This window comes from Tamandua tetradactyla, chromosome 1 (assembly GCF_023851605.1).
Source record: "Tamandua tetradactyla isolate mTamTet1 chromosome 1, mTamTet1.pri, whole genome shotgun sequence".
In the NCBI taxonomy this organism is placed as follows: domain Eukaryota; kingdom Metazoa; phylum Chordata; class Mammalia; order Pilosa; family Myrmecophagidae; genus Tamandua; species Tamandua tetradactyla.
The window spans coordinates 123,011,911-123,030,051 of NC_135327.1; the positions used below are offsets into that span (position 1 = coordinate 123,011,911).

An 18,141-nucleotide genomic window follows, 5' to 3' on the forward strand; every position below is an offset into this window, starting at 1 on the left:
ACTGGAAGACAGCATAAGGGGAAGAGGGAGACAAAGATAAACTGTAGTCCCCTCATTGATCTACCCTGAAAAATGTTTCTGGGAGGCTGCCCGCTCAAGTAGGGCTTCGATCCCGGTGGTTCAGGTTTTTTTCCAGGGTTCCCCTGAACTGCCACCTATAATATGAGTCCACGCCTGCCGCGGGCCCAAGTACAGAATGTATCAGTTTCTTCTCACCCAGCGGAGGTAAAAAGGCCTTTGCTCCAGCCCCACAACTTACCTGTCGGGTCATAAGAGATTTTATTTTTTGCATGTCGAAATCGTGAGGGGATACTCTACCACTAAGAACTAACAAATCCCGATGGAAGACCCGATGGCCGGCTAGAACACTGGGAAGCCATAGTGGGCTGTCACGTGGAGTCGCTGACCCGGGTCATCCTTTCCTGCCCTGGGAATGCTGGGAATTGTAGTCTTTCGGCGGTCGCTGATACCTACAATGAAGGGAAAAAGCTAGGTCAGGTACTACATTTCCCAGAAAGTAAGTCAGCGGGTCCTTCAGTTAAGCCTGTAAATCTTGTTGCTCTGGGTGACCGCGAAGGTCGCCTGTCTCGAGAAGCATTTATTCTGGACAGCACCAATGTGCAGAGCGCATGCTCTGAGGGGTACAAATAAACCCGACTGATACGACGCTCTAAGGAGTGTGAGGAAGGAGATCCCACTTGGTCTAGAGGGACTGACCGAGAGATCGTGGCACTGACGTGAAGGAATAGAAACTCAAGGAAAGGCATTCACAAAGAAGTGACCTGAGAATTAGGGACTCTTCAGGTGGCGCGGGGCTGACCTGAGGAAAGACGTGGTCCAGGGTTGCCAGTATGCTGCTGGCCAAAGTTAGGGCTGCTCTTCCTCAATTTTGGTATCCTTTGCAAAAAGCCCTAAAATCAAAGGAGTTTGACCTATCATTTTACAACCTGTGTGAGCGAGGACAAGTCAAGACGAAAAACATGACAATGATAATAAATACACGTGTCACTTTCAAGTGCTCCTTTTAACTTCTAGCAATTTCGTTATATTGGGGAAGCAATAGGTAAGTTGTTTGGGACGTAATTTAGTAAAGAATGTTTCAGTTATGAGAGTACTAGAAAATCAGCGGCTAACATTTATTGAAAGTTTATAAGGTGTAGGGAATTCTGTTAATACCTTGACATGCGTTATTTCATTTATCCACACGAGCATCCAATAGGATTGGTACTATTTTTCCCACTTTACAAGTGGGGAAACTGAGGCTAAGAGAATTAAATAACTTGCCTAAGATTACTGCAGATGTGCAAGCAGAAATTGAAATACTGATTATCCAGATGTTTTTAAAATAGGAATTTTGTGTGTTGTGTTGAGAAGTATTAGTCATGATTTGATCGAATTCTCTGCTCCAACAGAACCACCCTGTGCATATTTCTAATGTTGTAATTTACTATTCCTTTTGAAATTATGTGTTAACCTATGTGCTACTCTGACCCTATTACTTCTAACCTCTTAAAGAAATTCAGATCACTTTAGGACAATCCTTGTATAGCTCATTCTGTACCCTCTCTAATTCATCTTAATTGCCAGACTGTTTTTAATCTGTGAATATCGTCACTATTGAGAAGCCTTTAAAAGCATCAAAGGAAAGAGACTGCCAACCATATTAGCATATAAAATTAAACCCAATTCAACAAACATTTTTGAGTATTGGAGATAAGGCAAGCACTATACTAAGCACTTTATATCATTAAGGTATGGTTTCTGTTCCTCAAAGAGTTAACAATTTAGTTGAAAAGCTTATCTTAGAGGTGGGCCAAGTCCTATAGCTCTAAAATCTGACTATTAAAATTCACCTGAGGAGGGCGGGCCGCGGTGGCTCAGCGGGCAAAGTGCTTGCCTGCCATGCCGGAGGACCTCGGTTCGATTCCCGGCCCCAGCCCATGTAAAAAACAAACAAACAAAATACAATAAAACAAGAAAATGTTTAAAGATGTTTCCCTTTCTTCCTTCCTTCCATCCTTCCTTCCTTCTCTCTGTCTTTCCTTCCCTTCCTCCCTCTCTCTTAAAAAAAAAAAAAAAAAAAAAAAAATTCACCTGAGGAGTGTGCTATTGTGGTGGTGATGGTGATGGTTTTCTTTAGGGTTGGTTGGTTGGTTAAGATCTTCAGTGATTCTTATAGGTAGCACAGCTGTAGCATTTCAAATCCTTTTTTTTCTTTTCTCAGTAACACACACTGATTTTTTTTTTATTATATTAAAATCAGGCAATGGTCTGACAATAAAAAGCCTGCCTGTGGAATACTGTTAAAACTTTATTTACAGGGTGTTAAATTCTTAGAACTAAGGTTTTCCCTAGAAAAAGATTAATGGAAACTTCAATCACTTTTCAGGCTTTTTATCCACTGCTTCAAAGCACGGTTTTACACAAATACTAAATTAAAAAAAAAACTTTAGGACACAATGAATTGCTTTTATTTAGGTATGCATCCACATTTTAGCATTTGGTGGTTCTGAACAGAGAAGTGGGAAAACACAGCAATTTATCAGAAAGTCAAGCCAAGTTCTTTCTTAATCCCTCTGAGGATCATAAGAGGCAGCAGCCCCAAACCAAAGTATGCACCAAATTCAAAGTTATTTTTGTTCCAGTTATCAGATTCCAAACTAGACTCAAATGGATTGCAAAGATGACCAAATAAGAGCCCTGTTTAAAACTTCTTTAATTTTTAAAAACAATTACAAGGAAAGAAAGCAATTCATTCAGAGGGATTGTGTGTGCTTTAAAGTATCTTCATGTGGCCTTTTTCCAAGTTTAACCACCAAGGTTTCTGAGAGCTGCTGGGTCTGGGTAACCCTGGTGACTGTTCTTTCACCATATCAAAACCTAAGCTAAAAAAATTGTCAGCTGACAATGACAGCAGAGGATGGCAGTTCTGAGGACCCAATTTCCATTTCCCAGGCTGGTGGAGAGCAAAGAAATACAGTTACAAAACTAAATGAGGGAGTTCAGAGACTCTTGCAACCTTATCTGATGGCTTCTGGCCAAAGTAAGGAAGTGTCATGGAAAGCATTGGGTGGTGGTGGTGCAGGAAGAATGTCAGGAGGAAGAAGGAAGAAGCAGCACCCCTTGATAAAGGGTTTGGGGGGGGGGGGTGGATAAAGGGAAATCCTTGAAAGAATTCATCACCAAAGGCCTATTTCAGAGGCCTGCAGAGTTGGGGGTGGGGAAGATTACAATGTATTCTTCAGCCAAAGGTTGTAATGGAGAGTGGGAAAAGGATGAAGGCTTGGAAGGGGGTAGTCATTTAAGACTTAAAAAAAGAAACCAGGGTTTGCAGACAAAGCACCCACATATACCCAGCAATAGTCCCACAGACTGTGACCTGAAACCTTCACATCTATTCTAATAAATCAGCCCAATCTGGAGGATTGTTGTAGGGAAAAAGGAAGATGGAAGGAAGAAGGAGAAGGCAGAAACCCGAGGCCATGTAATCAGCAGCAAGTTGATTGTGTGGTGTCTTTTCACAGTTGGGTTAGATGTGTCCTAACTGTTATGATGAAAACCAATTTAAATACACTCTCTTGATCCAAGAAGTTCAACTATGTGAATAGTGGTTACACCAGAGAGTTTGATTTATTATAGCACATTTTATATATTTCAAATGGACAAAAAAATTAATGTCATTTACAGTATCTTAAGATAAAATGCTTTTGAATGGGAGCTTCCTTTCTTGTACTTTGAAGTCTACAAGACATACATAGAAAATTTATTACTGTAGAAAATAAAAATGAAGATTGCTTGAATCAAATGGAGGTGGGAGGGTCTGTGGTTTTTCTTTTTGATTAATTGCTGTAACAGGGTCCTTCAGGACCTCTCCTCTCTCTCAGGAGAGAGTTTCATATTTTCTTTATACATCATTAGGCACTGAAGCTGTTGCAGGACAACTTTGATGCTAAAAGAATTCTGCCATTTTCCTAGCATTGACATGGCTCTTGGGTCCACCACTCCATTAGAACTATTAACTCCATTCATATTAATTTTTGTTACAAATCTTACAAAGTGGGGTGCTTCTGGGTATTTAGGTCCACATCCTATTTTAAGGCTGTATATTCAGTTTTCATAAATTATCCGAGTTGGTGGTGGCTGCCATCTTGTGTCGCTGTCACTCAAAGTCTGGCAGATCTATTCTTTAGAGATGAGAAAATTCATACATAGAAGGATTTTAGGCCACACATTTTATTAGAGCTTGATCCAGGATTAGGAAACAGACCCAAACGAAGAATTTCCTCCCTCACATACTCAGTACACAAAGTTGCAGATTACCCCCCCCCCTAAAAATTCTTTTATTCAGACCAAAAAAAATGTATTTTTATTTATTTTATTTGTTTTTTCTATCAGCCAAATTTTGGAAACTGAATTTTTCTTTATCTATTTGATGCTGAGAAAACAAGAAAATTTTTAAACTTTGTTTTACTCTAATACACATACATTTTAGTTTGTTTCTGTTAAACTGGAGAAATTGCCAGTCCAGGCTTCTAAAAGTTCAACAGCTATAACTATAATATCAAAAACATGTAAAATACATCAGCACTGTTATCTCAATAAACTATATGTTTTAATTTAGCTTACCCTAATACTATATAAAATAACCAAACCATACATATGGTACATTTTTAGCTTCCTAAAAGAAAGTTAAACAAAAACCTAGAGCGACGCAATACCATTTTTTAAAGGTGAAGATTGTTATTTCATTTCCATCTTTTAAAAATCCAAGATTTATTTTTCTTATTTAGGACTTTTCACATTTACCTGAGAGCTGCTCGTAGTAGGCCAGAGCAAACTAGTGGAAAGTTGGGGTGGCCATGCTAATAAATCTTAAGGAAAGTTTGATGGTAAAGGAATATCAGATTGTAATTTTTGCAGAATGAAGTGGCAGAGCTGAGAATAAGTGAGTTAATCCAATTCAGGGCAGTAGCATTAGCAGGAAGTAGAGTAAGGGCATATTTCTGATGGCCCAAACAGAGGAGTTTCCCGAACCTTAATAAAGCTGTGACCTTGGATTGATCAGGAAGATAAAATGTGACTGCACTTCCTAATCAGACAATAGCAGAAAACAGAATGCTTACTGAAGGTGAAGCTGTGACCTGGGGTGATGCTCAGGAAGGAAGACCTTGCTGCATAGTCCTTTAGTAGCCCTGTGAGATAGATACAGGCTTCTGAAGGCAGTACTGTAGACGTAATTATATAGGAGTCAGTACTAGCACCGGCATAGGGATATATGATGATAGCCACCTCTTCCCTGTAAATTGCCATCTTCCCTGTGATCTGTTGGATTAGTTTCCTAGCTGCTAAAACAAATACCATGCAATAGGCTGGCCTAAACAATAAGAATTTATTGGCTCACAGTTTTGAGAGAAGAAGCCCAATATCCAGGCATTAGCAAGGATTATCTTTCTCCCAGAAGACTGTGGCATTTTGGGGCTGGATGCCAACCATCTGTGGTCCTTAGTTTTTCCATCACATGGTAACACACATGTGTTGGTGTCTTCTCCCTTCTCCAGCTTGACTTTCACTCTGCTCTAAAGGATTCCAGTAAACCTGGATTAAAGCTCAACCTGATTTCATTGGGCCACACCTTAACAGAGGTAGCATCTTTAAGAGATCTTATTTACAATGGGTTCACCATGTGGACCAAGACTAAGAGCATGTCCAAAAGTGGTACACAATTTACTCCACATCACCTGCCGTTACTGTTACTCTCTGGACAAGGAGAAGCGAGATGTGTTAAGTGAGGGGAGGGGATAGATGATCAATCAGTTAGATATCTTGGATTGTAAGAAAACAAATCTGCATTGTGGAGATGAGGAGGAGGTTAGAAGGCTATGTGATCAGGCCCCAAATAAAGGAAAAAGCTCTATTACTAGGCTTTAGAAAGCCAGAAAGCAGTCAGCTCTGGAGATTTAGGAAGAAGAACTAATAGAGAGAAACTTGAAAACTTTGCCACTTGCTGGATTAGCAGTAACACGTTCCATCCTGAAGGCAATTGGCTCATTCAAATTCATAGGAGAGAGAACCTTACTGGCATAGCTTAGCAAGGGGCAATAGAACTTGATTGAGATTTCCATTAGATTGCAAGTGATGGTGGAGAGGGAGAGGGAGGTCAGGAAAAAAAAAGAGAGAAAAAGAAAAGAATGAATACTGGTAGGCAAAAATAACATAAATACACCACTTGGATTCTTAAAAATTACAAATTCTCAAGTGTCTAGTGAAGAATGAAATTAAGGGCAAAACACTCTTTTACAAAAAGTAGCCTAGTTGTAATACTAAAATTACCAATTTGAAAAGAATTAGACAAAAATAGACTTTTCCTGCTTCTCAAAGCTTCTTTGTTTTTTATCTTTTCCCTCCTGTACCTAACATTTCCCAGTCTTTTTTCTGGTCCATTGCAGAAGTGATCCTATCTAATTCAAACAATAGGATAGGACATTCTTACCCCAATTCTTCTTCATCCCCTGTGTTCTATATTGGCTTGGCATTTCACTCCTTCACCTCCCCAATTTTTTCTATCAATGCAAAACACTCGTATGCTAGTAGTGAGTAAAGAATGTGGATGTTTGAAATTCATGTAAAAGACTCTTTGCTTTATAGAACAACACCAGCCTTATAATTTAGACAAACTAATCAGTAAACTATGTAGTGTAACTTGAGAAGTGACATTAAAAGTAGACTCACTGTGCACACACATACACATTTAATCATCATGTATATACACTGCTCTGGGTTAATCAGCTTTCTCATTTGAAATGTACATATAACCAAGATCAATATACAGTAAGGCCAGACTCTATTTTTTTCTGAACTGCATCAAAGAGCAGAGGTTCCCGGTGGGCAACAGGTGTAACATGAGATATTGATGGTGGGAAATTTCTTATAATGATAAAACATTTACAATACTTTTTAACAAGCATGTGAAAATTAACAACATTTAAACTTATACTAGAACTTACCTGTATGACTTCCTTGTAAATTTCCTGAATTCCAGAATTGTTGTCAGGTAAGAGTTTATGCAGGCTACCTGCCACTAGAGGGTGTTTTGTTGTGGTTAGGGTAAATAGCACCTCTCCAAGCTATGCCTGTGCCAAGACATAAAAGTTCTAAATTGTGATTCATTTTGGCACTTGATTTATTTACGTAACACCGACTGTCACTTTATGCCAAAAAAAAGGATATTTTAAAATACAACAAAAGAAAAAAAATCTCAAAATAAGGTTCTTTAAATTGAATAAATTTAACATTGAGACATGACAAACTTTATCGTGGACTATGTTTTAAAAACACCAGGAAGAGCTTATCTAATAAAATGGCAGGTAGAGATTAATACTGATTAAAAAGTTGCAGGGGGGACCCTATGATATTGATATAATTTGCATATTTTCTTTCCAAATTGTGTTTTGTACAGTCCAATATTAATATTTATTTTTAATTTTTAAGCATCAACTAAATATCCAGACATGAGCCAAGGAGCGTTTTGGACTTCCAAGGGAACACTTTACAAAAATATTAGTTAAGCACCATTCTAAGTGCTAAGCATACATAATAAATAAGTAGTAATGTGGACTGAAGTCATCAGCATGTGAAATTCATCTATGGCTGAGTACATCAGCAGTCAGTTAAGGAGAGTGCCTTCTGCTATGAGTGACATTTAATTTAATTAGCTGTAGGCGTAAAAGAGAGAGATCAGAAGAGAGTTTAGCAGCTCAGCGTACACCATCTCGCTCACTACTCAAGGACTCAGACACAGATGTTTAGAGATGCAGAAAGGAATTGCCCCAGGGAAAGCAGTTTGAACTCAGAAGCCTAGAGTGAAGGCAAGCAGACTTCTCTGTGTACCTCCTGTGCAGCAGAGAAAGCTAGAGGAAAGCAAGCTGCCCTTCCTCTGAAGAACTGTAAATTTGCAACTAAATAAATCTCCTTATTAAAAGCCAATCCAATTCTGGTGTACTGCATTCTGGCAGTTTTAACAAACTAAAACAGATTTTGGAACAAAAGAAGTGGAAGATTGCTGCGATTCGCAAATACCAAACATGTTAGAATGTTTTTTAAAAATGGATAAGGGGAAGATTTTGGAAGAATTATGAGGAGCTTGATAGAAAAGACCTGGAGTGCTTTAAAGAGACTGTTGGTAGAAATGTGGACTCTGGAGATACCTCTGACTAGGCTTTGGACAGAAATGAGGAATGCTTATTGCAGTCTGGAAGGAAGGCAACTCTTGTTTCAAAATGGCAAATAATTTGGCCAAATTGAGTATTGCTATTGCATGGAAGTTAGAATTTAAAGGTGATGACCCAGGATACTTAGCTGAGGAAATTTCCAAACTAAATGTGGAAAGGGCAGCATGTCTTCTCCTTGCAGCTTATAGTAAAACGTGACAAGAAGGAGATAAGCTGAGGACTAAACTCTTGACTACAAAGAAACCAGAAACTGATGATCTGGAAAATTCTGGGCTTCCAGAAAAGGAAACCCCAGAGAATAGTGCCCCACATGAGGATTTAACCAAACATGAAACAAGTCAGCCATTTTAGGAAAAGCCAGGATTGGAGGTGGAGTTATTCAGGAAGGATTTGTGGAAAATCCTTTTGTCTGATGGGCACGATCCCAGCATACTATGTGGAAAACCAACAAGAGTGTCATAGAATCTGTAGAAATGGAACCACTGCTAGTCTGGTCTAAAAGGGACAGAAAGAGGACAAATTGAAGGAAAAATAACTTTGGAGGCTGAAGCATGGGAACTAAGGTCTGAAGCCAAGAAGCCTCAGGCGAGGAAAGCAGACCTCCCCAAGTAGGAATTGCCCCAGGGAAAGGAGTTTGAACTCAGAAGCCCAGAGTGAAGGCAAGCAGACTTCTCTGTGTACCTCCTGTGCAGCAGAGAAAGCTAGAGGAAAGCAAGCTGCCCTTCCTCCGAAGAACTGTAAATTTGCAACTAAATAAATCTCCTTATTAAAAGCCAATCCAATTCTGGTGTACTGCATTCTGGCAGCTTTAGCAAACTAAAACAGATTTTGGAACAAAAGAAGTGGGAGATTGCTGCAATTTGCAAATACCAAACATGTTAGAACGTTTTTTTTAAATGGATAACGATTCAGAGATGAGTTTTCCCCAAAGACACAGGGTGGACCTTCCATCTCCATGTTCTGAAAGAGTTGTGTCTCAGGCCTTGGAGAGGATGAAGCACATTCCTTGGAAACTGGCGAGAGCCTGGCTGCCACCACATTATTCTGGAGGGGTTGAGCATGTGCCCCAGAGATGGCAGAGAGCCCAAGTGCAGCCCCGATGTTTGATGAGAGCAGAGCCAAGAAAAGGGTGGTCTCCCCAATGTCCCCCAAGGTTGCTGAGAGCCAGGCCACTGCATAGGCCCTTGAAAAGGGTGAGACTGTGGCATTCTAAAGCCCTGAGGATGAATGACTCTCAGATTTTGAAATCTATTGGAGTTTTCCCTGCAGGTTTTCAGAATTCTTTAGAACCTGTGACCCCTGTTCCAATTTCTCCCTATGGCAATGAGATTGTTTATCCTATGACTATTCTTCTTTGTATATTGGAAGCAGATAACTTGCTGTAAGTTCACAGGTCCACAGCCAGAGTAAAATTTTGCTATAGGACAGACCATGCCTGTAAATAACTTTGGTGAGATTTTGTACTGTTTTTGAGTTGGTATATTTGTATTGTTACTGAAATGAATTAAGGCTTTTGTGAGATTATGAAGAAACAAATGTATTTTGTATATGGAAAGATTTAGTGCATTGTATGTGGGACAGATGATCATTGTTAGGTGAAAAATATGTCTGTTATTGTTTTCTATTTAGAGATTAAGTATGGTTTTAAGAGATATGTATAGATGCCAAGTTGGCAAGGGGTAGACATGTGATAGTTAGGTTCAGGTGTCAAGTTGGCCAGGTGATGATTCCCTGTTGTTCTGTTACTGTGGACTTAAATCATCAGTATGTGAAATTCATCTGTGGCTGAGTACATCTGCAGTCAGCTAAGGGGAGTGCCTTCGCAGTGAGTGACATTTAATTTAATGAGCTGTAGGCTTAAAAGAGAGAGGTTAGAATGCTCAGCAGCTCAGCAGCTCAGCATACCTCGTGTTAGCAGTCAGAGCAGCTCAGACTTAGACATCTGGAGATGCAGAAAGAAATTGCCCTCGGGAAAGCAGTTTGAACTCAGAAGCCAGGAGGGAAAAGAAGCAGACTTCCCCATGTGCCTTCTCATGTGACAGAGAAACCCAAAAGAAACCAAGCTGCCTGTCCTCTAAGGAACTGTAAATTGAAACTAAATAAATCCTCTTATTAAAAGCTGAACCATCTCTGATGTGTTGGACTCAGGCAGCTTTAGCAAACTGAAACAGCATGCAATAAAATTAATTAAATTACAGTGAGATAAGTGTTACAATAGATGTTTGGACAAGGTTTCAAGCTAGCACAGAGAAAGTTGTATATATAGTTATTATTTGGGGGAAACTCTTGCTGTTTTTCTGACGCATGAAGAGACCTTAAAGGAGTGACCTATTAAAGACTCAGGTTTCCCAACCATCTTCACTCTCTACCCATGAAGCCCTTCAAGATAACAAGGGAGCCCTAAAGCAAAAATGATTTCCAAACTTGGATTCCAAAATAGCTATCATTCCTGTTTTATCTTTAACTTCACTTGAGTGTTCTTCCCTCTCTTTCACCTTTGAACTTTAATGTAACTTTTACTGTTAAAAGTGATTTGTGCAAGGAATTTTCCTTGATCTAATGCAGATTTTATTATTTACTCTCAATTTTATATAAAGGAAAGTTTAGACCAGAGCCTTCTTGCAAGTGGGGGTTAACTAGAAATATAATAAATTAAATGGAAGTGCTCAGTCTCCCCACTGCCATGACAATTAGGAGATCAGGTTGAAAAGCCATAACCCAGACACCATAACAGGGGCAAGATCTTGTCTGGGTCATTGGTTCACTTCCTCTGTGCTCCCATTGGGAAAACCTGGCCTCAGATACTATCTGTTGGCATAGGCTTTTCATCATATTTATGCACAGTTCATGCTTCAACACCAATTGAAAACACATCTGTAGCTTGCTATTAAAAATAAGATGATCCATAAATTCAATATGACCATAGTAGCCATGGGTTATAGGAAATACTACATTGAAAAACTACAGTTTAAAAGAATATTCTGGCACTCTGTTTTGATTCTTAGGTATAATTTCACTGTGCTACCTAGTGACTTCTTAAAGACTTTTAACTGTTTAACAGATACTTGAGTACTTCAGTATTCTTAAGAAAAAGAAGAAAAATTCAAAGTGATGGCGATGTTTTGCATGATAGGCAACCAGCTTTTGTTTTTAATGGAGTTGTAAAATATTCTCACATTATAAAAACAAACCGGCTTTCAAAAAAGTTACCCAAAAGGAAATTTCTTTCATGTGATTATTAATAAGAACTTATAATAATATACTGACAGTTATTGTGCTCTTCACCAAAAAGCTGCTCTGAAGTCAGAGCATATAACAGGTATTCCCACTCCCTGTGTCCTTTGTAAACACATTCATTCTGTATTCAAATCACAGAAGCAAGAGGCAGGATAGGGTATGTTACCTCACTGCTAATTTCCCTAGCAAATAAACCAACAGCTGCTGGTCTATGAACCAAGTTACCACTGAGAGCAGGGTACTGTATGCATGGGACAGGATGCTTTCATGGAGCCCTTCAGCAGCACAGTTGGGGTCTTTCAGTGCAAAATATACCTCCTTCTCTTAGGTAAGGCATTGCATGAATTGCACTTTAACTGTTTTTATTATGTTCATAAGGTAAATATTTGCTTTAAGGCTGCAGATTGTCTCAGATAATCGAAGAGCAGCTCAGAACCTTTTAAATAACAACACACTTTGTTCCAGCAAAAAAGCAGGAACACTTAGAAGAACAAGATTCGATTAATAGAACATTATTCCTTTCTTGGAACAATGCTTATTGTCAATAGCACTCATTCAGAAGTTTAAGACATTCTAAAAATCTAATGAATGTCATCTTAAAGAGTTTACAATAGGTTCAAAGACTTTAATGTATTTTATGGAAGCAAATATTCTTATAGGCCATGAAATTGTGACTGCATATAGTGAAACTCAAAACAATTTATGAAAATAGATTTGTTATTTTAATTAAAGATACTGTTGCAAACTCTACCTCATTTTAAACTACCCATATTATGAAAAGGGGGGGAAATTAGGTTCCAAACTGACAAAAAATATTTTATGAACAATAAAAGGAAATGAATTAGAATATTATTTCTCAGATACGCTTTTCTCTTTTTTCCAATAGCTAGCCTGTTAAAACTTTTTTTCTACACTTTCATGTTTTTCCTTCATTCTCCTCTTTATCATTAGCATTTAAAGGAGTCTCTCTCCAACTGTCACACTATTTTTTATCTGTTTACGTTATTCACACCAGTTGTTCTCTTTTTCATTTTTTCCAATTCATCAGTTTTGGAAATCAAGTTAGTTTCTTGTTTTGTTTATATGCAACAGGTAGGAATTTAAAATAGGTGATTTCCTTAAATTTTAAGAACAACTTATCTAATTAAGTGATTCAGATTTTAGCCTTCAGTAAGTTAGGGCCGTGCTTTCACTGGTATAGTCTGTTACTGTTTTCATGGTAAATGTGATTTTTATACAAATTTATAACATTATGTATGTCTCTCATATTCAAATTTACAGTTTAAAAATTCCCTTTAAAAAAATGTCTAAACAAGAAAAGTATCTAAACATCCCATAGTTGTGATTGTTTCAGTTTTTATGGTGTTTATGTTGTCAAATTCAAGCCTATAATGGATTTTTCTTTTTTGAATAATTAAAACTCTTTAACTGATTATTTCTCTTTCTGAAATTTTCTTGACTTTGGACGTATCCTGTGCTCAGCCCCCCTTATTTTTAATTTTATGGTGACAGAACTACTTTTACTTCATAAGCAGTGTTTTTATATTTGACTGTAAGAAGAACTTAAAGACAATACATTTAAGGAGTTCGATTTAAATAAATGTACTTTAGAAAAATGAGTATCATGTTCATATTAGTTAAGTAGAAAGACTACAGGTAATGTGGGAATCTTTTTTGCTTTTAGGAATATTGAATTTTGTGGGACTTTTTCTTTTTAAAAAATTGAAGCCCAAAATGTAGGGTTTTTACAGTCTTTTCAGAATACGTAATTCTACTTTTCATAATTTCTGCTTTTTCTAAAGATGCAAGAGTTTATTTTCAGTCAACAAATAGTTGTGTTATGCTTGCTAATACTGTGCAAGATATGGGGGAAATAAATGCCAACTATTTTGAGCTACAGCTAGAGGTCACTTTGGTGAAATCAGATGTTTATATTCAATACACTAAAACTGGTCTAGGGAGTCCTTTGTTTCTGGAATAAGATAAATTTTACAGTTGCTCTTCAAGTGTTCCGTAATACTGAGTACTCCTTTGTAGTATTGTTATCTGGTTTAAGAGAGTCTCTAAAGAGACATTAATACTAACATTTTGCATGTCAGGTTATATACAGTATTTTCAATATTGCTCTAGATTAGTGTAGTACCTTAAATACAAAAAGTCTAAGAGTTTTCATTTTTATATTCGAAAAGTACGTTATTAGTGGATCTAATAATAAAATTGAATTTCTATTTAAGTCCAAAATTTGGAATACCAAAATAAAATTAGACTTTTTTTTTTTGTATTTTTTTGTATGCTGTATGGCAGCGGTCACATTTCATTCTTTTTCCAAGTGAGTATCCCATTATTACAGTACCATTTGTTGAATTTTGTTTGTTTGTTTGTTTGTTTGTTTTGGCAAGTACATGGGCTGAGAATCGAACCCAGGTTTCCTGCATGGCAGGCAAGAATTCTACCACTGAACTACCCTTGTACCCCCAGACTTCATCATTTTTATATCATTTATTTTCTTGAAATTTATTTATTTCTTCCCCCAAAACAAACAAGCAAACAAACAAACAAAGAAAAACAACCAAAAATTCAACAAATGATGCTGCAATAACGGGAATCTAACATGGAATAAATAATGACAAGTGACCCAACCATACACCATACAAAAAAAAGATGAATGAAAAAAAAGTTATAGACAGTTTCTAAGCAAACAGCTATTGTTTAACAGCTGCACTCTTTCTCACTATTATACACACATTTGAAAAGGCACACATATTTGGAAAAAAGGTTCACTTGGTGAAAAGCTTTGAATATATTCAGAGGTATCAGTGACAATATATTATTTAAGGTATGATTATAAGATGCAGTTACTAAAATAGCCCAGTGAGCCAGTTTCCCCCTTTAAAAACTACTGAAAATGTCATAGAAAATGTTATTTTCTATTAAAGAAGTTTCATTATTCCCTGGACTGCAGTATTTGTATCTATATTAAATAAAATTTACTTTCCATAATTTTATTCATGGACTCTCCAGTCTTTTCATATCTACGACTCAACATTCTAATTCAAGATCCAAAAGTCACCAAATTTCTATTCTAGTGAAATTAGTGCCCCATAGTAATATAGTGTCTCCCAGCCATCTCTAGTGTATTGTAATCTCAATCAATCTTTGTCAACTACAACTACAAAGAAAAGTTAAAAGAAGAGTTCTTCACCTTTTACCAGAAAAAATACTTCATGATTTCTGCAATGATTTGTGAACTGTAAAATGGAACAATAAAATCAATGATCAAACTACTCACTGCCAGAGGCAATTACTAAGTTTTATGCAGTAGCCATGCAGCTTTTCCAAATGCATTTCCAAGGCAATGATTTGGGTTCCCACCACCACTCCTTGATTTCTTTGATAGTGAACACGGAATTGCCACTTTATTTCAGAACATTTTCTAGGAATAACAACATGAGTGGACTAACAAACCAACACTCCATACCTCAAAATTCTTTGAGATTTCTTTCAATTAAGGGTCTACCACTTTCAAATGCAGATAAATGTTACCCTGATTAAAAGACCTCAGGATGTCAAGATCATAAACCTAGAGAGTAGAAAGAGGCCTTTACTCTCATCTAACATAACCCCTTTTCTTTATACATGGGAAAACTCAGGTCTAGAGAAGTAAGACTTATATAAGGTCACATAACTAGCCAATTATCATTTTATCCCAAATATGTGCTCTTTACTAAGACCTCTTATTTCACTGGATTTTTAACTTTATCAAAGTGACAAATACAATAATCTTTGCAAATTCAGACAATATATTCTGAAAGCCCTTATTTCTGGCCATATGTTGGAAATTGGACAAGGGAATCCAAGGTCAGGAGTGAACAATGAAACACTCAAAAATATTACAATATTTACTCAAGCAAAAAGGAGGCAGCAATATACTTAATAAATACAATGAAAATTTTGTTTTTACATATTACTATGTAATATTTTTATATTTTATATTTGCATATCTATACATAGTATTTTTATAAATTACTAATAATGGATTATGAAAAACAGTTCCCTATCCCCAATTTCAGCAAAAAGCTTGTAAATACATTTTGTTTTGTGCAGATAACACATATAAGAGGAATCTTTTCCTGTCCTGGTCTCCAAATGTTCAATGTCTTTTTAATTCTGTGACTCTGAGTGCTCCACCCCTCTCTGTCAGCATCTGCGTCATGTATCTCAAACATCACTAGTTTTAAGACATAGATATACTCCTTCATCTTCTTTCTCTCTCATGTGATTTCCTTGTTAAACCCATTGTTCCTTTATATCCTCACTAGAATTCCCAGTATTATGTTCCCACTTTTTCTAATTGCTCAAATTGATAATAACTAACCTAACATTCTTGCACTTACCAGAAAGGAATACAGAAGCAAATTTTCATACCTTTATAATTCCTTTGCTATGATCCAGATCACTAGGATGAATATGCAAGTTCAGTCCATTAGCAGAAAAATTAATTTACAAATCAATCACAAAAATGTACAGAGTCCAAGGAGGCTTAAGGTATTTCTTTACTTTTCCCGAATAGTCACATACTTTTCAGTCTATGGGTTATTTCAGTTGAGTGTCTAGAAATTCCTTCTTCCTGTAATTTCTGATCTTTCTTCTTGTACTTCCTCTTCCTGAATTCTTTGCTCTAACTTACCTGCCTTCTCCAGGGTCTCATTCCTACTAACACCTTGCCAAAAGCCAAAACCATGGTGGACTTTGCTCCCACCTTCACCCTTGGAAGACAAAGAGATAAATTTATTATTGGTGGATCTTGATTCCTCATAGGAGCAGGCCTATATCTTTCAGCTGCTCCAAAGAAGTAATCTGCAAAGGATGAACAGACCTTTCCACTTTCCTTTTCTGAGGTTAATTGCCTTTGATAACATGACTTAGATGAAGCTTAAAGACCCCTTTCCTGGTAGAGGTGAAAAGAAGTAATCAAAGATGATAAATATTTTTATATGGGGAAATTTTGTGAATGGAAAATTTCAACTATAGAATAATTATTATATTTTAAAATTATAAAATGCACCTAGTGGGTCTGCCTTGGTGAACCATTAGGTTGCTTCCAATATTCTGCCATTATAAAAAATTATGCAGTGGGGTTGAACCACAGTGGCTCAGCAGGTAGAGTTCTCACCCGCCATGCTGGAGACCTGGGTTCGTTTCCCAGTGCCTGCCAATACAAAAAAAAAAAGATATGCAGTGGTTGAAAGGGTAGCTCAGGTAGAATTCTCTCCTGCCATGCAGGAGACCTGGGTTCAATTCTTGGCCCATGCACTTCCCCCCACCAAAAAAAAAAAAAAAAAAAAAATATATATATATGTATATATGCAACAAATAGCCTTTCGTATTGAAAAAATGCAACTCGTAGAGGACTTTTAACACAAATATCTTGGGTGCATCCTGTTCCAATGGCCTGTTGCTATGAATGGAATATTAGGAATACCTTGTTCTCCCACTAGAACACCATATTTCAAAAAGGTACCGCAGACTGCTTTCTTTTTCTTTTGTTATGCAGGACATTAAAAGTCATAGCCTAGCAGTCCCCATTTTGACTCTTAGCTTTCTTTATATGTTACTATAATATGAAGATGTTTCTGAATCATGGTTTATGTAGGTCATTATTATTTTAGAATGTAGAGAATGGATGAAAATTGAGTTGAGAATTTGTACAGAATTTGTAATTAGTTTCCTTTAGATATGAGGATAAAAATTTGTCCATCCAAAATATTTGTGGAGCTCTTGTGCAAGGTACCATGCTAAGTTGTAGGAATATAAAGATGAGTAAGATAACATCGAGTAGAAAAGATACACATTTTCCAAAGTGATTGATTCCAATATACTACCATATTTCCCAAACTGCCTGCCATATACTCTCCCTTCCCTCCTGTTACTAAGGATAAGCAATTCCTATCCAAGGCCTATTCCTCTATTTATATCCCTAATAATTTCCATCTCTTCTCATCTATTCAAGGATTTTAGTTCACCTTCTCCCATCTGCAACATCAGCATTTCCCTCTTAAGTGAATAATTTCCAGCAGCTACAAACATGGTGTTCAACTTCCGTCTTTAAAAAATAAAACACTTGCTTTCACATTTTACATCCCTCTCCAGCTCCCACACTATATATCTGCTGCTCATCACAGCAAAACTCAAAATTCTATATACATACTCTCTCCAATTTCCTTTCCATTCTTTTTACCCCTCATTGCTCACAATACTCCCCATTTAAATTCCTCACATTCTCTTATCCACTGTTTCAAGTGTCCTTATGATATAGATACCATATTGCCCTCTTTTAAATGAAGATATTGGAGCAAAGAATTTTTATTAGCATTCCAGCAGCATTGTATCCTGAGCTAAGTAGAAATCTCTTCTCCTCCTACAAATATATATATATAAATGCTATTAAAATAAAACAAAAATATGACTCAAAGTAAATACAGAGAAATCTCCAGATACCAGAAGCCAGGAAGAAACCTATAGATATGGCAGTGAGTACATGGGCACACACAATCTAGGAACCCAGGAGACAGGAATTGCAATGGATCAAGCTCCAGGTCCCAGTGCCCCTCAAGGCCCCTCATTCTCTCTTGAACCCACCTCAATCAGGCTTTAGTACCTAATAGGTCCTTTCAAC

At 37.1% G+C, this 18,141-nt stretch overlaps 2 protein-coding genes across 8 annotated transcripts in view; one reads left to right on the top strand and one right to left on the bottom strand.

Annotated features, from left to right (window-relative positions):
• VPS50 (VPS50 subunit of EARP/GARPII complex) overlaps positions 1 to 418 on the bottom strand; it is a 182,926-nt gene extending 182,508 nt beyond the window's left edge. For 2 of the 3 annotated variants that reach the window (XM_077123771.1, XM_077123730.1), the window contains exon 1: positions 260 to 418. In XM_077123771.1, coding sequence (XP_076979886.1) covers positions 260 to 292 — 33 coding nt within the window. In that variant the 5' untranslated portion in view covers positions 293 to 418. The remainder of the gene's footprint in view (positions 1 to 259) is intronic. The other variant, XR_013160549.1, reaches the window with a different exon arrangement.
• A 188-nt stretch (positions 419 to 606) lies between these two features.
• HEPACAM2 (HEPACAM family member 2) overlaps positions 607 to 18,141 on the top strand; it is a 55,121-nt gene continuing 37,586 nt past the window's right edge. For 2 of the 5 annotated variants that reach the window (XR_013160555.1, XM_077123786.1), the window contains exon 1: positions 11,627 to 11,793. Coding sequence is in view for 3 of the 5 variants with exons in the window: in XM_077123786.1 (XP_076979901.1) it covers positions 11,715 to 11,793 (79 nt within the window). In the remaining 2 variants the exon portion in view is untranslated. Of the gene's footprint in view, positions 1,064 to 11,626; positions 11,794 to 18,141 lie in introns of those variants that run through there. The other 3 variants (XM_077123825.1, XM_077123811.1, XM_077123802.1) reach the window with 3 other exon arrangements.